At 39.9% G+C, this 24730-nt stretch overlaps 1 protein-coding gene across 3 annotated transcripts in view; it reads left to right on the forward strand.

Annotated features, from left to right (window-relative positions):
* The first annotated feature begins 14520 nt into the window (after positions 1-14520).
* The window catches only part of LOC144520705 (pleckstrin homology domain-containing family G member 4B-like), a 31999-nt gene continuing 21789 nt past the window's right edge, over positions 14521-24730 (forward strand). For all 3 annotated transcript variants that reach the window (XM_078254628.1, XM_078254630.1, XM_078254629.1), the window contains exons 1-2: positions 14521-14816; positions 24477-24674. In XM_078254628.1, the coding sequence (XP_078110754.1) occupies positions 14814-14816; positions 24477-24674 (201 nt within the window). In that variant the 5' untranslated portion in view covers positions 14521-14813. The remainder of the gene's footprint in view (positions 14817-24476; positions 24675-24730) is intronic.

Genomic DNA, 24730 nt, shown 5'->3' on the forward strand with positions numbered 1-24730 from the left:
GACAGACGTGTGTTCAAGGAAACGTGCTTTAAACCAAACAGACCAAACAGCTTTTAAATAACAAAATCTTTTACATTGAAAAAAGAATTCTCTTTCTTAAGTTCTGTGTATTACATGGCATGACTGGACTTGTTCTATTTAGCCCAAATAGGACCCGAGTACGTAAATTGTCTAATACTTAACAGCCTAATTCATGACAGCACCGCTCTGTCTCATGCTCTATGCTCATAAACAACATCTCAGGGCTTCACATTCACAATCACAGCCACCATGAGCCATCACCACTGTCTTCCCCATGCGAGTGCTGATGAAAAATCAGGTCAGCAGGTATTCTTTGAGGCTTAGCAGATAAATGGGATGATACATCTACAGAAATAACAACATTTTAAACACAGTGTCTCCATTCTAGCACATGACATCCAAAATGAAAAAATCCCTCTGGTCAGACCCTACTGTATGTGTCCAAGCAAACCCTCTATTTGACATCATGTTTCAAGTATAATAAATAAATCCGAAGGAGGGGGGGATGTGTACTATATTGCCACCTGCTGTCCAACTGTCTTATTTCAACATATCTAAAATACATGTGCTATATATTGTTAATCTTGTAAGTAAAATAGCGTGCCATGACATAGTAAAATGCAAAAGAAATGCACACGCTAATTTTGTTCAAAGAAATGTTTGTTTTATTTATTTCTGTATGCCTATACTGTAGCGTCAACATGATTATGTGAAGAATCACAGTTCTGTATATATAGACTCATCACTATGCTGTATTGTATGTGAATCATTGTGTTGTAGTAAAAAGTTCAATAAACTTGTAGAAAGGAAGGAGTGTGTTGTAGGGAATCATTTGGGTCCAAAGATATTCACTGTACCACACTGATCATGGCTCCATCTAGTGGATGGAAAAGAAAATTGTATCGATACAGATTTGATTGAATGAAGAGCCCCTTTATTGGATGACTCTCCACATCAGCACATCTTCTCTGAGAAGAAACAGCTGCCTTCAACCCAACCTCAGATGGAATAAAGGTATACCGAGGGACTGCACCCATACCCACCAAAAGACTAATCCCTTTTTAGAGTTTCTCAACTCCATTTAGAGTAAACAATCTTCAGAATACTTATACTTCAGTATATACCAGTTGTTGGTGTATTGTTTACCTAATTGACTTAAACTCCCCTGTGAACTATGATTTAATTGTGATCAGTCACTGCTGGTGAGTTGCATGTATGTTGGACGCTCTCTGTTGTTATTACAACCTCTGACCCAAACAGGAAATTCATTTTCAAACTATGTTATGAAAAACATTCTGACATTAAAAGCAAGTTATCTGTTGATGCTGGAACATCTAAATGAAATGGAGAACCAAATTAAGCAAAGTGTCATCAGTGCGGTACAGATACTGTACCTCATATAGGATAACCAAAATCATACTGTAAGGAGATGTCAAGGGGATGATGATCATCATCATGTTATACTGGGGAAAAGACTCATCATGTAATCACCAAACTAGCTTCCTCTATAATGGTTTACTTAATAATCGACATGTAATGTTGAGAATTGAACATGGATTGCATATTGTTTGTTTATCAAACAATAGCAATATTTAATTATTCTGTCATCACATAAGAAGAAGAGTGACCCTGTAAATCTGAGACTGTTACATTAAACCCACTGATTACTGTTATTAGTATTATGTATGCATGATAATAATTCTCTGTACGAACATTGTCAGTACCCACATTTCTCAAATTCAGTTGAAATGATAAAAATCTCATTCTGCAAAGGAACTTCCTTTGTGTCTCATATAATAATAAGCTGCTCTTCATCGTTCCCACGAGAAAGGAAGCAGTGATGTAAACAGCAGCAGCATGTGAAGCATCATCATACTGTAATGCGGTGTGTGTGTGTGTGTGTGTGTGTGTGTGTGTGTGTGTGTGTGTGTGTGTGTGTGTGTGTGTGTGTGTGTGTGTGTGTGTGTGTGTGTGTGTGTGTGTGAATGTGTGTGATGCTGCTGCATGTCCTTACAGTAACACACATTAAATTACAGTGCAGAGCTTTTTCACAGGCGTCTCTCACGTTCACACAATCAAATTAGCCCACATTTAAACAAATTCAAGATCGTGCTACTACACATTAGATATTCATATAAACTGATGTCTTTCGACTGACTTTAGGGATGAAGAGTTTAAAAGTTTCAGCTTTACGAGTACATACACATCTTTTGCTTTTAACCTGGCTCTTCCTATATTGTTTAAATTATAAATATCAATTTTCTCTCCTTGTTTATTTGCTCTGAATATGTCATCCTCCTTTTTGTGTGATATAATTATGGCTTAATTTGACACAGCAGGAAGAGATTAAAGCATCAGGTGATGAATACAGGATCAATATTCAGATAAGAGCACATATACATTTTTGGTAAATAAAAATATCCCTCCGAGTTCATCTACCAGGTAAACGTGTCGTGCAACGTTACATTTGATTGATTGAGTGAGTGAGTGAGTGAGTGAGTGAGTGGGTAGAATGATCGAGTGAACACGATGCTCAATATTCCAGAAACGCATTTTCTCCCCGTTTGGTTTCGTTCACTGCTTCACATTGACTTGCACTCACTCAGTGTCCATTGATTTCCGCTCCCCGCTGCGCGCTCCCGCTGCCAGGTGGAATCAGACACTGGGGACTCTCCGGCACCAGGAGGACGCTGCACTGCCGACCCGAACAACAGGGCTCGACAGGACACCCTCCACACCTCCAGGTGGACACAGACGCAGCTTGAAACCTTCGGTAGCTGCTTGTGCTGCAGCAGCATGTTCCTGCTGTAACACACAGTCCGGACATGAGGAACGTCACGCAAGGTAGAGAGCTCCCACATTCATTAAGTTTGTCAATAATGGATGGCCTATGACATTATAAAAGGAATTTAATCTTAAAATGCTGAAAACGACAGATAAAGTTGTTGAACTAAAGCTTCTTTGTGTGTAAAGTTGGCACAGTGACTAATTGACTTTTCGCATGATGGTGTCAAGCTGACCCAGCACTGTTTGCCCTTTGGCGACTCGCACTAATTAAGATTTTATTGCAGAACGAAACCGATTTTAAGTTACAAATCATAGTTTGGTTGATTCATAATGTCATGTGTTGTCTTCTCTGTGTAGTCTCCAGGAACTTTAGTTGTTAAAACCCCAGTGCTGGGCGTAAATGTGCACACATAACTGTAAAAGAGGCATATATAGCCTACTGTAGTAGGCCTATTTATTTTTTACACAGCACTGAAACTGAAGCTACACAAGCCTCCATTATAAATACATACTGTATACTGCAGTATGTTATTGCTGGAGAGCCCATATCTAGCCTGATTATGAATAATTGTAATCTAAAATCACTTACTGTAATATCAAGCAGAGTGTTAATTTAACTGAACTTTGATTTTAAAATGTATTTTAATCAATATATATTATAGATCCAATCTGATAACATAATATTGTGCTGCACAGCCAAAGGTTATTATGTCACATCACACAACTCTGTTACACTGTATCATCAACGAGTCTGTATGCCAAAGGGTATCTTAATAATGGCTAATTTACAGTATGTGCTATTTTCAAACACACATCAGCACCCAGAGGATTGTGTTTTACTCCAATAGAGCATTTATTAATCCATGCAGATATCCTTTTAATCAGAAGCCAACAAGGAAGTGATAATCTTCCAAGCCATTTGCTCTGCAGCCGGTCAGTTACATAAATGTAAGACTGATGATGTGATGACACACACACACACACACACACACACACACACACACACACACACACACACACACACATGCAAGACAGCATGCTCAAGGGTCACTTGTCTGAATCAAAATGAGCAAGATTAAAAATCTGACTCCTTTATAAAGGGCGGATATTTGATAGTCATCATTTCACCTGGTGTTATTCCACTTGGACAGGTTTGTTACTTTATTGAGATGTTTGGGAAAAAGCCATTGACATGTTCTCTTATACCTCTGCAAGCTTTTATTATATTAAACACAATTGCGTGATTAATTAGATGATTATACAGATTTTTTTTCTCTCTTCAGTTATGCCAAAACACTTTATGTCATGAACATAATTTAGGTTTGAGATGAATGAGGACATGATGATTTGCAAAAAACAGAAATGCAACACTCAATTTAGAAACTATTAACTCATTTAACTAAAACCAGCACCAGTAATTTGTATTTTCAGTTCATTTTTTGATCGATTTGTTTTCTACATAGATATCATAATCGCTTTTAAATAAAAGAGACAACTAGTCATGGAACAATTAGTCGAGTAATAGATGAAAAAAACTGAGTCTAAATGAAGAATGTTTGTTGCAGCTTTACAAATATGAAGAATTGAGTTTCTTCTTTTAAAGTAAAAATGTAATATACAAATATCTAAATTGAATATGTTGGTAACCCTCTGTATGCAATTTTAGTACATCACTTTGGAACTGTTCCTCCTGTGTGACCTGAAGTCTTTAGCTTCATTCCAGTAACCAGCTGTTACTGCCTGTCTGTCTGTGTGGCTGCTTCTTCTCTGCTGTGTAGGCGAGGTTATAAATAAGAAGCTGGAGGTTTTTGCGTGTGTGTGTGTTGTTTAACCAGCTGCTGGGGAGGTTTGTTTGTCTCCTCTTGAGTGCAGGTGTACCCGCTGGCCTCTAGATGCTGTTCTCGGGCCTGTTTTAAGATCCCCCCAAGCTAGCACTTACCACCCGGCTTTTATCTTAAGGATTTGAGTCTATTTGTGTTGGGTCAGCATCACCTGTCTCCTGTGTTTTAGCTGTGTGTGGCTGTGTGTGTATGTGTGTGACTTTTTGAAATGTATTGTTTGAAATCTGTCCAAAAAGTCTAAAATATTTTCTTCCACCTACTATTTTAGCAACATATTTTAAAATGTGGAATTCTTTTAAATAAGTATGTAGAATTATAGATACACTTTGATTGGTGATATCCAGATATGAGTGATGTCATAGGGTTGTAGTTTGTCCTTTTTTCTGAGACACCAGAGCCAAAAAACATTACGATGACCTCCAGAAGTCTCCAGTGATTTGAGAGTTTGGGCGAATTGCCTCTGTAGTGATCGCTGGGAAGTTTACTGATAATACATACAGCAGAGAAAAAGTTTAAGAACCTATATTTTGAGGTGTTTGTGCTATTTCTGATCCCCTTAGATAAATTATAGCCTTTAAGTGTGTGTGTGTGTGTGTGTGTGTGTGTGTGTGTGTGTGTGTCTAGACAGAGAGGAGCATGAAAAAAGTGCCCTCTACTTTGCAGGGCAGACCACCAGCAGAGACAGTCACATATACATTATTTATATACTGTACATATTGACAGCTTGATATCCACAGTGTATAACAGGACCATACTCTATCATGTAAGGTACAGTAAATGTTTTTTTTTTATAATAAGAGCGACCATAGAGGTTTTCCTCCAAACTCATCAAATTTGCTTACAGTACGTTGTATGTTATCACAGATTTTATTTCAGATTTATGTTAATATATGTAATTGTTTTCATGCTTAGCCATACAAACATATAGAGACACAAATATATACTCAGCAAAAAAAGAAAGGTCCTCTCACTTTCAACTGCTTTTATTTTCAGCCAACATGTATGTACGTAAAACTTTGTATGAACATAAAAAAATTCAACTACTAAGAACTAAACTGAACAACGTTTCACAGACATGTGACTAACAGAAATGGAAAAATGTGTCCCTGAACAAAGGATGGTCAAAATCAAAAGTCACAGTCAGTATCTGGTGTGGCCACCAGCTGCATTAAGTACTGCAGTGCATCTCCTCCTCATGGACTGCACCAGGTTTGCCAGTTCTTGCTGTCAGATGTTACCCCACTCTTCCACCAAGGCACCTTAAAGTTCCCAGACATTTCTGGGGTGCATGGTTCTCGCCCTTACCCTCTGATCCAACAGGTCCCAGACGTGCTGGGATTGAGATCCGGGGCTCTTCGCTGGCCATGGCAGAACACTAACATTCCTGTATTGCAGGAAATCACGCACAGAACGAGAGGTATGGCTGGTGGCATGATCATGCTGGAGGGTCATGTCAGGATGGGCCTGCAGGAAGGGTACCACATGAGGGAGGAGGATGTCTTCCCTGTAACGTTCTGCAACTTTTGATTTTGACCATCCTTTGTTCAGGGACACATTTTTCCATTTCTGTTAGTCACATGTCTGTGAAATGTTGTTCGGTTTAGTTCTTAGTAGTTTTTTTATGTTCATACAAAGTTTTACGCATGTTAAGTTGGCTGAAAATAAAAGCAGTTAAAAGTGAGAGGACGTTTATTTTTTTGCTGAGTGTATATATACAAATAGTAACATAAAATCAACAGAGAAAATTGTTTAGAATTCAGTCTTCCAGTACCTTTTAATAAGTATCTTAGCAAAGACATGAAGTTTACCTCTAAGTAAGGTATTGATTTTCTCCAATCCCAGAGAAGTTAACAAATCTCTAACCCAGTGTCTAAAAGGTGTCAGATGATTTTCAAAAGAACATTACTTCTTTCAAGATGTTTAGCAAAGGCTATTGGGAGTGCCCGTTGTCACACCAGTTTTACCATCGTGTTTATTCAGTCAAGTCAGACTTTTGTGATAGGACTGAGATGAACTGTGCCTCACTAAACCTCCAGCATCTTTGAGAAGTGCTTTTTAGCTACACTCAGCGTGGCTCTAGGCATGGCAGTGTTGGTCTGATAGACTGTTGGTCTATTCACCATATTGGTCCGGACTGAAATATCTTAAAATCTACTGAATGGATTGCTATGACATTTTGTACAGGCATTCATGAGGCCCAGAGGATGCATTTGATGACTTCAACTATTGGTCGAATAGTCAAAATTGTAATTTATCCAAAATTTGGTTTATGACCAAATACAAAACTAATGACATTCCCATCAGCCTCAGCTGTACTTTGTTAATTAGCAAAGTGTTAGCACGCTAACAACCCAAACTAAGATGGTGAACATTATACCCGCTAAACATCAGTATGTTAGCATCGTCATGGTGAGGATGTTAGCACCGCTGTGCCAAAGTACAGTCTCACAAAGCTGCTAGCATGGCTGAAGGTCTTGTTTATTTACAGAAACCATAGGAAAATGCACCGCAGGAAAATGTGCCTCCGCTCTTCAGCCGCAGTTTGCTAGTGATATGGCTTTTTGATGACTTTTCTTTAGACCTGCTGTGACTTGACATTCAAGGCCAAGGTTGCATGTGAATCATATGGGAGTCATGGTATTAGAACAAGCCTAAGGAACATGCACTTAATGGGTCAAACATAAATCCATAAGACTTATGGAACTACTATGGAAAACTACTGTAGGTCAAGACTATGGACTACATTTCTTAGAAATAACAGTTGGTCATTAATTTACTGTAGCATGTTATAGGAATATCATTCAGAAGACTGTCTGTCCTCTTTTTTCTTTTAGTCAATTTAGGTTGTCTTTATTCTCATGAATCAATGTACCAGTTTCCTGTCATGCCTGTCTGTCTATATTGTTTGTCCAACTGGCTACTGTAGGCGTCATATTTTAGTCAGACACATAAACAGGCACACACATCTCTGTGAAAACAATATGTTTAAAAAAATCCAGCCAGCCTCGCAGTTCATTCAGAGTGACCCAAACAGCTTATGGTGATTTATGACTAGCAGGGTCAGCTCCAGAGGAGGCTGTGAGAGGTCATACAGTCAGTTGGATGGCGAAAATAGACGCCTCTCCTTCACTCCCCCACTTGGTAGATTTGTCTCTCTCAACCCAGAGCTGTCACTGTAAAGCAAGTGCCTGGATCTTTTGGGTCAGTCTGTTATGGCCCTGACACACCAACCCGATAATCGGCCGTCGGACAGTCTGGTGAGGTCAGTGACTCGAGTCTGTTCAGTGTGTTCCATGCCGTCGTCCGTCGGAGGAGCTGTCGGCCTTCATTTTGGCCGACCTGACTTGCTGGGTCGGAGGGTGGGCAGTCGGACTCAATGACCAATCTGATTGGTGGAGTGCTAACCCGGAAATGACGAGCGGGATGAGCGTGACTAAGCGTCTCAAAATCTGACAAATCTTTTAAACTGACCTTTGTCGATCTGAAATGAAGACAGATGCAGCAACTGCATGGCCTATTTCTCGCTTAAAATGTTTTCAGAAACACGTTTCGGTGAACTATCTTCGTAAAATATGAGATCGTATTCCGAACGAAGCCGCCATTATGCCCGGTTGAAAAATCCGGGAGCAGCCAGACCCACGTGATGCGTTTGTCCAATCAGCTGCTGGTTTTTATTTTTTGGGCGACAATACAGATTAGCGCTGCCTGCTGTTATGGAGACGTATTATGTCTCGCGCACGCGCAGAACATACTCTCAAGTCGGCGTCGCTTCAGTGTGTTCTGAGGCACTTTTTGGACCCCGGGGAGCCGACTGATCAGTCCGACTGCCTTTTCTGCCAACGGTCGGCCATCGGGTATGTCAGGGGCTTAAAAAGACCCAAACTGTTTGAGTTTTTCTGTAGCCCACTGTTGTGCCCACACTGACCATTTATGTGGTATAATAATAGCACCCAGTAGAATACTGAACAGTTTTGTATGTCACGTGGGTGTCACAACCATAATGATGACATTCCTGTCTGCACATTTGCAACGTGAGTCAACACACGTTAGACCTAGTGAAGACCCTATAGGTCTTCACTAGGTCGCTTACTGTGTTGCTTTACTAAACTGGAGTTGAATTTGCCTGTTTGGAGTAAAAAAACAGCATGAAGCCTGAACGGAGGTGAGGTGGGACAAGCAGGTGGTGATCACCACAGCCGAGTGTTGAAGTGTTCAGACACCTGTCAAGTCAAGTTGAACACACACCAAAATATGCCTCTCTTGAAGGCTTCATTTAACCCATTTTGCTCTTTGGGGAGCATAAGTCATTCATGAACTTTCTCCAGCTGGTTCGATGTCGGGCGGTCGGGACACCTTCCACTTCCAAACCTTACTGTATGTTTTTCATGAATGTTTTTATAATCGTTTTTTGTTCCGATAAGCGGATGATTGGTCCACCTAGCTTTCCCGTACTTTACCTGTTTCCGTCTCTCACAACTTGGACGAGATGTTGGGTTTTGAGAGGCTAAATCGTGATGGCACAAAAAGATGTAAAAATTGCAACAAAGACACAACAGAAAAGAGAAACAAGCTCAGCTTATATTGACTTGTAGAAAGAAATTTGACCTATGACCTCCACGTAGAGATCTTTTTTGGAGCCAGCATCTAGTGGTTATTACTGGTAATGCATCTTGCACATTGGATTGACATTAAAAGAACCAGCTGTGGTGGTTGCTGCTTGGGTGAAAGCCAATGTGGATGCAGCTAAATGCACTTCTGCAGCAGAGAAACCAAGGGGTTTGCCAGTTTTTTCTTGTCCACTGACCACTGATTACAGGGATGAAAGTTTTCAGATCGAGTTAGAGCCAAATTCTTTTCGTATCGTTTCTGCTTTTTTCTCCAGATGGTTTGACCATTACTGCACCCTGATACTGAATTTGACTTTTCAGTCAGTAATCCGACATCTAATGATGCTTTTTTAGTAGAACAGTAACAAGAGCTTTTGCTCAGGACCGTACACTCTAAATCTGAAAATAGACCTGTTGAAAAAAAAATGAAAAAGGCAGATAAGTTGCAGCTTTCCAAGTCTGGGTTGCAGCTGTCCTGTGCCAGTGGAAGTTGTTCAGTCGGACTTTATTTGAGAATAAAACTGCTTTGATGTAGTGTTGCTGCTTTGTTGTTAAATATGTCAATACAGAATGCCAACTTCACTTGCTAAACCTGATATTTGCCTTCATCAGGAGCGCAGTACAGACACTCTTTCTCACAGTGATACTTACCAAATGTAGCAACATAAATGGGGCACTGTTTCACTGGTTTAAAGAAACCCAATGACAATTGAGGAAGGGACTGTAATGATTCAATTGTTTCATTACAGTAAAATGTTGATAATAGCTTGACTAACAGAGGACGTTTAGCTTCAATTATCACCTACTGTCAAAAACGTCAATCTTAAAAATATGCCTGTTTTGTTTATCACCAGGAACATGCTTGCATCCCAAGGACTCCATAAATACGTTTAAAGAAACACTGAAGCAGCCAATTGCTCATACAAATGCAAATTATATGAATTTCCTGTGCAGCCCAGCTTGGTTCCTGCCTGCTCCCTGGAGGAAATGCATCCCCGGCTATGTTAACTGCTTTACAGAATGGTAATGAGGTGCTAGCTGCCTAAGCCAGGGTTCAGGACGATGCATGCTTGAAGTGCTGAGGATGCTGGAGGCAAAAATAGAAGGCCATGGCTCGAGGTGCATTTGTTTCCATCACTGGTTGGGATTAGCAGCTTCTAAACACTCTGTTCCATTAAGGCTATTGTAACAAAGTACAGGGACTCATGAACATGCACACACCTTTCAAACCGCTCTGACACTCTTACATTGACAGCGCTGCTTCCAAATACAGTAAAGCCAGTGTTACATTCAGAGTGGCAGGCTTGTTTTATTGGTTTTTATATGTCTGGTTAATGGTGCACAGACATTCACAGTGGGGATAAATAAACACCAGATACAAACCAAACACTACCTGCAAATACTTATTATGGTATGTGTTATCCTATGTGAGATGTCAGATAATTACACTTGAAAATCCAGGCTTCCAAGCTTCTTTGCTTTGAAGTGCAGTGAGTGTGAAATTTATGACACATAAAGCAAATTATTTAAGACTCAGTTAGTACATTTTGACCATTTAAGTGACACCAAATTTCCTTCAACCTGGTTTTCCAGCCAGGTTGAAAATCTGTAATTTTCTTTTAATTATGAAATTGTTCCCGATTTGATGGACAAATCTAGCTGTAGTGTTTGCACTATGCCGTGCAAACAGTGCAGCTAGCATGTACTGTAAAATTTTGAGAAATTTGTAACCCTGAACTAAGGATACGTGGATGCAGCAACAACATGAAAAGCAACATATAGTAGCTATTTCATTTTTATTTCAGCAGTGATCTTTATCTGAACCTCACATGTCCTCCCTGTATGAGTGTGTGTCACAGTGAAGCGGTTATCATCCTCTGCTAGGGTGAACAGTGAGTTTCTAAGGACACACACACACACACACACACACACACACACACACACACACACACACACACACACACACACACACACACAGACAGACAGACAGACAGACAGACTTTCATGGATTTATTTTTGTTAAACATTTATTTTTAACCAGGACAGAAGGTTCTGTGCAGATTGTAATTCACAATGACAACCTGACAAAGAAGCAAAGCAGTAGGGGAAGAGATTTGGGATTAAGTTAAATCCTGTTTATAATATGTATGAGTGAAATGGGGAGAGAGCGAGACTGAGTAAGAAGGGAATTGAGAGAGAGAGCTAGAGAGAGATGAGGACAAGGACAACAAGGCCTTGGCTGCGACCAGTCGAATCAACAGCTTCTCTCCTCTGGCGAGGACATGCTCGCTCTGCTCAAGCTTAATAACACTGACATCCTGTCACACACACACACACACACACACACACACACACACACACACACACACACACACACACACACACACAATGTTTCTCTTTCTTACCCACACTTCCTTGCCACTTTTTCCTCCTGTTCTCCCTCTTTCCCCCTTTTTGTGTCCCTTTGTGGATTTTGCACATTAGCCTTGTCACCCATTAGAGTCAGTGCATTAACAGCCTGGAGGAGCACCAGAGAGAGACAGAGGGAGAGGGAGGGGGCTCCAGTATATGACAACAACAACACCAACACACATGGTTTTCCTCGGGCTTGTTCTCAACTGCAGAAGTTGAGGCAGCGGGCACGCTACTCTCAGATACATTATGATGAATAAGTTGTTCAGTTGCCAGCTTAGGAGCAACTGATATTTCTGTATTTTCTATTCTTATTGTTGCATTACATCAGCCTCTGCATGCACACAATTAGGGCGAGGAAATGTATAAATATGATGATATAATACCCTAGTTTCGGCACCCATTAGTGCAGAAACAATTAGTTGATTAATCAATTAAAGTATTTTCATATTTAACAACATGAGCCAAGATTCTCAAATGCATCAGTGTTAAACACTGAGAGAACACAAGCAGCCATAAATGAACTAAATATTCTACAGTATATCCTAAAATAAGCACAGATGATTATCAGTATGTCCCTATTTTGTGTTACATGCTAATGCTAGTTTTGAGTATGTAATGTGTTCATACTGGAAAAGTATCAAATTGAAGCACGGTTGAAGATGTCAGCATACTACAATTGCTTGAATTTTAAGTGTGCTGTTGAAGGACACTGTTCTCCCACAATGCAATGCACAAAGAAAACGGAGGAGGTACAGTATACTTACAGCTGCAGTACTGAACAACGAATTGCAAATGGTGGTGTAAAAACAGATTTTTTTTTGCTGTCTCTTTGTGGCTTCCACAGTTGAAAAATATGGATGAACTAACGGCAAAAATACTGCAATGTACCGTGACAATGAGTACATGTAGACTATTAGTATGTATTATAGAATTGGAAAACAGATTAAAGCTGCTCTTATCAACAATTAAATTAAAACAACAGTTAACAGTGGATCAAAGATTGCTTGCTTGTGAAAGGGGACAGTCATAGCAACACAGAGACAGCCTTAAGCAGTGTTTTAGCATCTCTCAGCTCATTGTTTGGGTTTTCCTGCCTGCAACTTTACAGTTTTGATTCACTTTCATCACTCTCATAGCTTTGTTTTCAGCAGCAGACGACTGTACTGTACGCTACCTGCTCGGCACCAAACGGCAGACAAAGTTAGCAACTAGCTGGTGAACATAGTGGAGCATTTAGCTGCTGAAGAGCCAGATATTTCCCTCAGGAGTTGGTGGAGATCAAAAGCAGAGCTAAAAGGAGAGTGAATATTACACTCACCAGGTGGCCAGAAACACGAGAGAGAGATCACTGTTAATATTTGTCTCCACTTTGACATGATCCGGTCAAACATACCGAGATGAGATATTCTTGCTACTGTCTCACAGCAGCTTCAGTCAGTATGATGTTTAACCCAGTAGAACCCCCTTATCTGTTTGAACACTTTTTCTCCCCCCTCTCATGTCTTCACCTCTCCTCCTCCAGCCATTCCCTTTTCTGTCTCTTCAGCTGGAGTGCTTCTCCTGATGTTTTTATTGTTTGTGTTTTACTTGTATGTGAGTGTGTGGTTTTGCTGCCACAGTGACAGCATTTTGGATTTTAATATCTCTTTTGTCCGTATGTATCTGCCAGCCAATCAGCATAAACAAATATTGTATTAACAGTGTGCACTTACTGAGAGCTTGACTCTAGTGCATGCACATATTTTTACTCTCACCTCTGATACAGCCTGTATAACCAACGTGGACATTTAAACTCTTCTTAAAAATCAACCACCACTTGTTTAATAAGCTTTAATGATGTGTCCTTTGTGTTTTCAGCAAACAAACACAAATATATATTCTTGAGTGCAAGAGTGCAGTTTTTAAAGTCAAGTCAAAAGAAAACTTTGGCTGGATGTTTAATTTAAGTCTTTTCTCTCATTGTCTTCATCTCCCTTCAATCTGACACCAACACACACTAAAACTTCTTTTTGTCATTTTTGTCACAGAACATCAACTTACTAGACTGGGTAAACCCAGCCCGATCTGCCGGTGATTTGATTTTGCCCAGCAGCTCAGGCTGGAAACCTGTACATTTATCTCTCCTGCTTCCGTTACAAATTTGCGGGGACCAATCACAAACTGGCTTATCCACATGGCGCGCTATTGGCGGGTTTAACACGATGACGATAGAGAAGCGACCAAGCAGCTTTTTGTTTACATTCAACAAGGTGGCCACCGAAGCGCAGCACTCCATGCTGTCACTGCTATGTCACCCGGATCGTTGGTCTGATTGGTTGAAGGACTATCCAATTGTGTACAGAGTCATTTGAACTATGCCCATTGATCACGCCTCTTGTGCAGAGAAAATACAGAGCAGACTCCCCAGACTAATGTTCAATCTTAAAAGATTGAGCTTGGTCTGGTGATAGCCAGACTATCAATTTACATGAATTCCCTCTCAACCATAAGCACTACATGCCTAACCTCATCCCTTAGTTTTTTGTTTTCATAATGTGACAGTTTGACCAGATTTACATCCCCACAATGTGAGCAATAAAACTGCGCACACACACACACACACACACACACACACACACACACACACACACACACACAAACCTGTCTGTGTGTGTGTGTGTGTGTGTGTGTGTGTGTGTAATGTAAGAAGGTGCCACAGAAAAACCTAAGAATTTGCACTTGCATGTACTTACATTTACTGTGACTCTCTCTCTCTCTCTCTCTCTCTCTCTCTCTCTCTCTCTCTCTCTCTCTCTCTCTCTCTCCTTGATCGCGCTGCCCCTCTCAGACACACATAGCGCCAACACTTGAGGTGCTGCGAGAGCAAACACCGAGAAAGAAGCAGAAAGAGCACAGCAAATCAGACAGAGAGAGAAGGAGAAGAAAACAAATCAAAGTGCAGCGCAGCTGAGGGCTTGACAAATGCTCATCCAGCTGGCTTAAGGTTGTCCTCACTTACTCTGCAAACGAGTGTCTCGGCAGAATGGATTTCATTTTGGTCAGCAGACACCGAGCAGGAACAGCAGCTCTGTAGATTGCTATGGATTATTTCAGACACCGGTGCTGTTGTGATGAATGGGAATGACAGCATGCAGAAAGGAAGATGGTAATATGACAACTTGCTCTATTTGCTTTGACATGCTTTTACTTGGATCCTGTTCCGTCTTTGTTCATGCAGGATTTTGTCTTTTTTGTTTGCTTTATCTCTCAACCTTGAATCATAATTGAACTTTTTACTGATCTCAAAGTTTAACATTTACTCACTGAAATGTGTAGTTGTTAAGAAACATTGCAGAATTGGTTCAATTACATCTTTCCTCCACTTGTTATACAGTGGCTGTTACTAACAGATTAAGCAGAGCTCTTAGACACTTGGTATTGGTTTATTTAGCTAATATAAAGTTTTGGCATACTTCTGTCAAATCCTGAGCTTGTATTTTTATTAAGACCAACCTGTCTAGAGGTGTTGGATGTCCAGTGGCGTTTCAGCTTCCTGGCGTTAAACTCATAATCCATCATATTCCTGTCATATACGCCTCTGTGAAGCATAAATGACACATTAGCTTATTCAAGATATGCTTTTCTCTTTTTTATCTTTTGTACATTGAATACCTTTGGGTAACTGCTGATCAGACAAAACAAGTGATTTGAACACATTAACTTGCCCTCTGAATAAATGTAATGACATTTTCCTCTATTTTCTGACATTTCTTATAGATTAAATTGTTAATTAATTAAAATAAATCATGATCATCACTAGCAGCCCTAAACATCTTATAATACACACCTTGCCTCTTTTAACACATAATGAATGATTCATTCATGTAAGATGTGACAGTTACAACACTGTCTTTTCTTCAAATAGTACTGCAGTCATTTATTTATTACATCCTAACAAGTACTCTATTATGTTGAAACATGCATGTACACTGACTGTGTACAAGCATAGCTACTGTAGCTCACACTGGCTGCTGCTGTTTTGACATGAGGTGAAGGTCTCAGGTTACAGAGCATTAAGGCAGATTTCACAAACCAGCCACTGTACCTGCCTCCTCGATCCCCATTTACTGGCATGTGAGTCATGCAGGAGGAGAAACCGTCATACAGGCATCAGGGAGGTTATGTTGGAAATCAGTGCTGTCGGATCTATGGATTTGAATCTGGAAAGTTTAGCACTTTCTTATATTTTTGCCTGTTGAGATTATCAGCCTGCATATCCTGATGAGGAAGTTGCTGAATGTGTTGTATGTGTTGTCACACCTCGGTTGTAGAGAGGGTGTGCCTGGTTGCACATAAAGTAGATTTTGTTTGGCACTTACTGACTGGGAGGATGTTATAGGGAGCTGGATTTTAAAATGCCCGCCCAGCTCTCCTGTAGGTTTGATTTGGCAGGATACTGTGTGTGTGTGTGTGTGTGTGTGTGTGTGTGTGTGTGTGTGTGTGCGCGTGTGCGCGCGCGCGCGTGCGGCTGTTATTTTCCCGTCCTGTTTCCAGCATATTTGCCGTGTTGTTCAAACCAGAGTCCATTGACTATTCCTGTTTTGGAAGTGACCTCAATGTTTGGGTATTTGTTCCTGTGTTGACCAGGTTCCACAGAGCACCCTTTTTCTCTCTGCAGAAAGACGTCTTGTCCCCTCCTAGTGATTCAATGGAAATACACAACAGTTAGCTCAACAGCTCTGTTTGCAAAACTACAAATCATCACCACGCCTTTGGAACCCACTCGTTTATGTCGTTCTGGCTAGGAACTAGACGGCATCTGCATTCAGAGTACGCAACAACACGTCCGATGATACAGAACGTTTGAGCAACAGTAACTGAGTTGATGGGTTGACTGAGATGGTGTAGCTGTGAGGCAGCTGCTCAAAGTGTTCAACTTTACTGATGGGTGTGGACAACTGCAAAGTGTTCATTTTTACTCTCTGAGCAAAACATACACTGACCTTTTCCCTGCCAAGGTTTGTACAGAGCTGCACATCATGTGAATACACTCAAACATCAGATAAAGTTTTATATTATATTATGTTCATAAGTCCCAATTAGTAAGATATTGATGATTTGATCTGTAGCCTGTGTCTGGACAGTTTTAGGATTTGATTTGATGTCATGTATTGTGATGATGATGATGGTCTGATTAGCATGACTGTGAGCATGAGTGTTTTCACCTGTTTTTCCTGTATTGAAGTGATCTATTCTGTTCGAGTTTGTTATGAAATTTGCCGGTATGAGTTACATTAAGCACAGCTGTGAGCTAATTACAGATGAGATGAGTGTGTCAGTGAAAGCTAAGCCACACTTTGATATAATAACATGCCTCACACACATGCACACACAGCGCAGACATGTCAACTTACTCACGATGAGTTAAAAGATGTGCTTAAAATCTCGGCTCATTTATAATTCCCTGACGTGTTTTTGATGACATAAACACAGGCCTTGGTGCCTCCTGACTGCTACTTTACAGCCACCTTCAAACCGTCCTGCTGATCAAGGCCGTCATGATTAGTGTTTGCCTTCCGCAAGCTCCGATTTGCTGATCCCTGTGAAGCTACTAAATATACCGTCTGGCCATCTCGGTGCCTCAGTGGTCATGTACAGTAGCTTTACTCAGCCTGTGTTTATGTGCGACCTCAGTGTAATCTGGTTTGTGCTTTTGCTCAGGTGTCACCGGGTGTGTTGAGGTAGAGAGCCACAAGATGCACTCAGAAAAAGATAACAGAACAGATAAAGAGAAAAACAACTTTTGTGACTCTCTTTGTACCTTTTAGTCTAAAAGTGCAGCTTTTAGTAGGCTATAAAAGGTACAACGCTGTATAGGTACATCCATTTACTCCAAAAAAGTAAAGCCCACCTTGACAAAAGCTGAAATTTGCTTCCTTTTCTCTTTTCATGCTGCAGATTTCCAAGCTGTAAATAGCACAAAAATAGTAAATAATTTACACAAGAAATGCTCAAAACAGATAGCAGATGTTTTTGGGCAACCTGAAAACATCTGATAATGTGTGTCATAAAGTATTTTCATCTCAGAACTCTATTTGGGCTGACAGTATAAGGCAACAAACTAGCATTAAACATCCAAAGAATTGATTCCAATATATGAATATTCAAAATATAATTGTTAAAGGACATGCTTCAATGATTTAATCATATGTATGCTTATTTATAATGTCAAATTATAATATTTTATAATAATAGGCATTTAAAGCACTGAAGGGTAAATACCTTGAGATGAACCATCTCCTTTTGAAAATGGTCCTTAGACACAAAAGGCTTAAACATTAACAAAATCATAGTAAAGATAGTGCCTTCATGATGCGTATTAGTTATTTAGCTCAGTTTGTTAGTATTAAAATAATACTTAAAGTTTGATTTACAGATTTGTAGATGCACGTAATTCACAACTGAAGGAAAAACTTCAGAAAATGTGATGAATAGTTTTGACATGTTGCCTCTCTTCGCCATTAAAGAATCTCAACTTTGATAGGCCTCTATCTGTTTTAACAAGGGCACTCTTCATCATGGTACATTTTGTACCATGCCTGGTGTGAGGCACTCCTGCGTCAGTGCTAATCTGTTTACTGCACAATTGAATTTTCCTCCAAATTACAAAATAGTTAAGATTGTCTGTCACTATCGGTGTTTCCTGGTCAGGGCACGAGAGCTGCTGTCATTCAGAAGTTGTCATTCTCAGTGAATGGCTCATCACAGCAGCAGGCAGAAAACAGCCGTTCATCAGGCTGCTGTGATGATGTTGTTAGCGTGGGAATCCTTCCCGCTGAAAAGAAGAGCACAGAAGTCTTACAGTGTTAAAATCGCACAAATTGCAAAACAAGTGGGATTTGAAACAATGGAATTTGCCAGAAGAAAATCGAAGTTTTCATTTAGATTTGTTCAGCATTTCAGTTAATTTGCCAAAATAGTTTTAAAATACTTAATAATAGAGAAACATTCTGCACTCACATTACACCATCAATCTCTTTTGCTTAAAACCGGCTTCTCTTGTAAGATGGCCATATACTGTAAAATGGAGTTCACTGGCTCTTAAAGTATGAAGTATTAATCAAGTGGGAAATACAGACCAGAAGCAAACACCCGTGTGCAGCGTAGCAGAGATTTCTAAGATTGAGAATGGTGAGGTGGAAAACTTGCTGAAGTTTTAGTCTGGAGACTTTTCCAGCAGAGGTCGGATACAGAAGAATGCCCCTGGAGTCAACAGGAATTTATAGCTGATGCATTTCATTTGGCCAAAATGCATCCTTCATCCCCCTGACCTTGACTCCTCACTAACTCAGCATCTAAAAATGATCCACCAGTATTTAAGAATTTCTCAGGTGGTAAAAAATCACATTAAGGACTCATACCTCCTCTGATTTGTCCTCTAAAGGGCACAGCAGGAAGATACACAGGTGAAATGTGAAGGTAATGGACATGGATTTATAAGTCTGCCTATGTATACACTCAGAAATTCATAGGAAAGTCAGAGGATGTAAGTAGACCGAATGTCTTCTTCAAAGAGTTGACCTTACAGGATTTAAATCCATGTGTTAAGTGCTACAGAATAAGACTCCTTTTGACTTGTGACAATAATTAACGGTGTCACTGTAGGCGTGTTTAACTGAGCCGTAAGGCTTAAGGCTCCTGAATGTGAATAAAATGAGATAAAAAGTCAGCCGATTAATCTTCACGTTCAAAAGAAACAGCACTCTACTAGTTTACTCTCTACTACTCTCTTCCTGAAAAGTCAAGATTGTTTGGAATACATAATTCCAGAAGTTGTAATAATGAATTGGGATGAAAGAACTGCTTCCTGTACATAAATCCATGTTTGTCCCCAGCTCTTTTTTCAGTGACAGCAGGAAAGCCATTTTGAGCAGTTTGTTTAATCCAGTAAGGAATCTGTGTATGTCAGCTGTTTTTTTAAAGATGAAAAACCACAAACGTAAACACAGGAAATGGATTCTTTTCATGCTTATTTAGAAGCAGTATCAGTGTCTGTAGAGGCTTTGAAGTTTGGCCAAATAATTACATCAGTTTTGCTTATTGTGCTTCACATATTTCTCAGGCATTTTGAATACATAATATTGCACAAACTGAATATTTGTGAGGATACTTCATTGGAAGTTAGTGTACAGTAGCAATCATGAAAACTGCCATTTCTGGAACCAAATACAGTGTATTCGGTTTTTCTATTTCTAAACTCTTTAAAACAATTAATTTGGGATTGAGTTTCTCTTTTATAAATACAATGTGAACGTTTTCATTCTTCCCAGGATGTAGTTAATCCATATCTTTTTACCAGGATTGAAATTAATAAATTATTTTGGAATGCATGTCATCCTCTCTCCCTCTCCCCACATTTCCTGTCACTCTCTGCCAGATACTATCAAATTAAAAATGGAAAATTACCAAAAAACACACTTTCAAAAAGTAATATCTCAGTTAATGACTTCATCAAGAGAGAAATGTCCCACATGAATGTATTAAGTCACTATGCATGCTTTCTTTTTTTATTGTTAAATATTTAGCTCTTGTCCAGGCAGGAAGCTGCTCGACTTCAGGAATGTGTTAAGACTATTTCTGTTTCATAATGATACTGGACAGAGACATTCAAACTGTCCTCAGCTCCCGCACTGGGACATCTTATCCACAGTAATGTGAGTCGTCATTTATTTCAGTGGCGAAGTGAGAGAGATCTGGGTGTTTATATAGAGCCATGTGAATCTGCAGCAACAGTATGCTGGCCCGGGCAGAAAGACAGGTCCATACAGTCCACTCATACACCACCTACTGGAGACAGACACACAAATACACACATAAATCAAGCAACAAAGTATTTATGCTGCAAACAGCATTACAGTATATATTTCTGTAAGCAGACATGATGTGATGTGGTTTGCTTCTCGCAGCTGACTCATATTACCAGCAGTGTTGACACGCTCCAAGCTAAATTTCACTCTTGTTTTGTAAGCACTCCAAAAGCTAGAAAGCATTTACATGTCCTATCACTGTTGCCAGGGGACCCAACCCAGCATCCCTGTTTAGGTTTCTTCTTAAGGTCTATTGTGGCAAATTTGCAATTTCCACTTTGACAAAAGAGGAACAAGACTAAGTTCTCTTAAAGTATTGTCACACGTTTGTTGTCACAATTATTGCTTAGAGCAAAGGACACAAAACAAAGGTTAGTTCGTAGAGTGCCCACCTAAGAAAAGCCACCTTTATACCCTAGAGCAGTCCCATCCCTTGTATTCTGTTTTGGTCAATCTCCCCTCATTAACCATTCAGATTGTTAATAACCAAACTCTCATAGCTGGCACTTTCCTTGGTTGCAAATGTCTAGTCTCAGTTTACTGTCACTGCTGAGAAGCTGTTAACACGAATAGAACACGCTTTCCCAGGAACCCACTGTTATATTTGTAGCACTCTGGGGAACAATCAGGCAAACTTGCCCAGACACAGACAATCGTTTGTTCAGGCAAAGGTTACATGTTCACAGTACAGATTCAGAATAATCAAACATAGTAGAAATAATATAATAATACACATGCAGTAAAGATGTTTAGGAGGAAAATGTTCAATCATTTGCAAATAGACCTCTGAGCTTATTGGGCTGAGAGTTACTTTATGAGCTTCTGTAATCGTACATACAGCCACATGCATTACAACCCTCAAAGGCACTGGCTGTGTTCAAAACTGCCTACTACATAGGCCTTATACCGACAAACTGCGTTTGTCATGCAGTATGAAACTGTTAAATTGATTTATTTTACAGTATGCTAGGCCAGGCTTAGCCAGTTTCCAGTTTTGGAAAGTGGAAGTAAACAATAGCAAACCGCTGCTAATTCATATCAATTCACTTGTTTATCTGTGAAAACGCTTTATTAATACATTTTACTAACTTACTTATTGTAGTGATCGTTCCAGCGCTTTGCATTGTGTGACATAGTAGGCGAGGTAGACTGGTGCATACTGGATATTTTTTCCAAAGCAGTACAACATCCGGGTATTTTTGATATACTGCAGATTTTGCTTTTGTTTGCAGAATGAATATGACCTGCTACATTTTGGCCAAATTAGTACATACTGCTAGTATATTAGGCTGTTTTGAATATAGCCGTTTGTAGCTCTTTCTATCTTTCTTCCCTAGGCCTAATTCAAAGTTAAAGGGCAAATCCCACAGCTTCGCTTTTGATAACATTTAAGAGTAACATTTTACCTCTCTAGGGAACATTTTCACATGAGAAGCAGATCACACTCTGCAATTAGTCACAACACAAAAGCATACATTTCTGTTACATATAAAGACATTTAAACATGATTATGTGTTATTGTATAATTTCCCTTACAGGTCACATTCATTTAAATTTCTGCAATTTACAAGCTACCCTTTTCCAAGAATCCCAGACCTTCCTAACTTTCAGGATTGGATTCAGCATTTAATTTTAATTTTAATTTTATGAGCTGTGAACTGAATTTGCTTTTCAGTAGGCTACATATTGTGCTGCTGAGCCTTCCACCATGATCTTCCTCCTCTCATTTCACAACGACATTACCATTCTCCTTCTCCTTCTCCTTCTCCTTCATGTTATCATGATGACCCATCACTGTGTTTTGTCCCAGCGGGGTGTGGCAGGACTGACCAGAAAGCTCTGAGTCACAGTGTTGTTTCTGGTACTGTGGGGGCTGCGGACTGACTGCGAGCCCAGCATTTTTTGATCGTAATGTAAGGGGATAAGACAGAGATAGGGTGGATGGCCATTGTTCCTTGGAGAGAAAAAAAATGAAAACAGACAGAAGCAACAAACATAGGGACAAAATACACAGAATAGGAAAGAGAATTCAATGAGAAAGTCTGCTTGTTATACAGTGTAGATCCTGCAAGTCTGAAGGCCTTTTGAAGACCAAAGGGTGCTACATTTCTTCCTTTTCAAAGGTACAGAGAAGAAATGCACAACAGATAGCAGAGCTGGAGAGGCACTGAGTGTTAGTCTGAGGTGACATAATTCATCACACCCTAGCTGTCTCCATCTCCCTACATCCATGTCTGTCTTGCTTCATCGCCACAGCTGGGAACCTGTGAGTTCAGTGGAATGATTTTAACAAACAGATATGGAACTGTTATTCCTTGATTTTCTAATTTAACTGACCAGAAAGTGAATAAATATATTTTCCAAAATGTTTTATAACCTAAGTGATTCGTTATACTCAAGACAGGAAGGTTTTTCTTTTTCTTTTTCTTTTTTTTTATTGATTTCTTGCACTCACATGTGGTACAGTGCAGTTAACATATCCCCCCTCCCCCTGACCCAACCCACAACAAAGTCTCTCTCCCAACATCTGTAACACTACAAGAGCTAAAAGACAAGAAAAACAAAAAGCAAATAATATGACAGTATCACATGTACAGAACAATGGCACCTCCAGCAAAGCCATGATATGCATAAATACAAAAATAAATAAAAACTGTACCTTTGCCATCACCCTCCAAGACATACTTCAGTCCTTTCCTCTTTTGGGGTTCACCACTGACAGGGAGGTTTTTAAACTAAGACTAATTTCCTTGCTCCTACATTGACATTGATGTAGTCTCATCTAGTAAATGACGCTGAAGATGCATCGCGAAAAAAAAGGGGCAGCAAGATTTCATGCTATGCGTCGACATTCACACACAACCCTTTCAGATGCCATATATTTCCCAACGGAGCCTCAGTCATGCATGTATATACATTAACCCCCAAGGTCCACTGCCGTGGCCTTTGCAGGATGCTAAATAAAGCAGGGCCTAAAAGTGGGTTGCGGGCCATGAGTTCAGGTCAAAGGGAATGTGAAACCATAAACCAGGAGGTTAGCTAGCCTTGAGACCAGCTATTACACACTGTTTTCTTGGATTTGTTTCCTGTCAGGCTGGCTGGCTTTATGTTTAATGATGAACACAGAGTGTTTGTGATTGTGTAACTATTCTCTCACCAGGTCCTGAGGTTGAGGACAAGGCCTGTGTAATTTACTGTGAGAGACGCCAATGAGATAAAAGTGACTCCAAGTTTCCTATTGTTTAGCATTACTGCATTACAGAGGATTTAAGTAAATGGTGTTGGTTGACTTCTGTAGTTCACCTAAATGATAAATTCACAATTTAAATAGAGAACACACAATAAATTGATTGGCCGATTACCAGAATATTGATCAGAAATTTTAATAATCAGTTACCTGTCATTTATCAAGCAGAATGGCTCCAGATTCTCAAATGGGAGAATTTTCTTACATTTTCTCCTTGGGCTTCTGAAAATTGCAACGAGCAATTTCACCTATATTCTTTATAGTTTTTAATAGTAAACTACTCGATTAACTGAAAAAAAAAGTTAGTTTCAGCATAAATATTTCATTTAAAAAGGCCATTTCACTGTCAAAGCAAACTACTTACTGCAGGTAATAATAGTGAATCATCATTTGCTTTTTGAATTGAGGATAAAATGTTGAATGACTACAGTGTCTTCTTTATATCATCTTCCATTGCTAAGTGGTTGAACATGTAAATATGTGGCAGGACAGTTTATGTTAGAATTATTTGTTTAAAGGTACATTGCAGGTATTCCTGGATCACTTGTGTGAAGTTTAGATTGGAGTAGTTACTGACTAAAGGACAACTTTTAGGTTGGTAGTGCACGTCTATTAGCACCCACAGATCACGGCCTGCCTGCTTTGTAACTGATGTAGTGGGGATCAATAATGAACCAGTAGGACATCTACTTTCTCTCTCTTGTGTTTTCAGAACTTTGAATCTCTGGAAAGTTCGATCCAGAACCTGCTGTCGGTGCTGTACCCGCCCTTCGAGGCCACCGCCCCCACTCTTCTCAGCCAGCTCTTCCACATCATTGATAGTCGTTATCACGGAGATGCCCTGCGATGCCTGCTGGACTTTCTGGTCCCAGCCAAGCACATCTTAGACACCGTGCAGCAGGCTGCATGTGTAAGTCACTGTCTTATACTGTACGCTACAGTGGTGTGCTAAGCTTATGTGTGAGT

This window comes from Sander vitreus, chromosome 7, assembly GCF_031162955.1.
Source record: "Sander vitreus isolate 19-12246 chromosome 7, sanVit1, whole genome shotgun sequence".
NCBI lineage: Eukaryota > Metazoa > Chordata > Actinopteri > Perciformes > Percidae > Sander > Sander vitreus.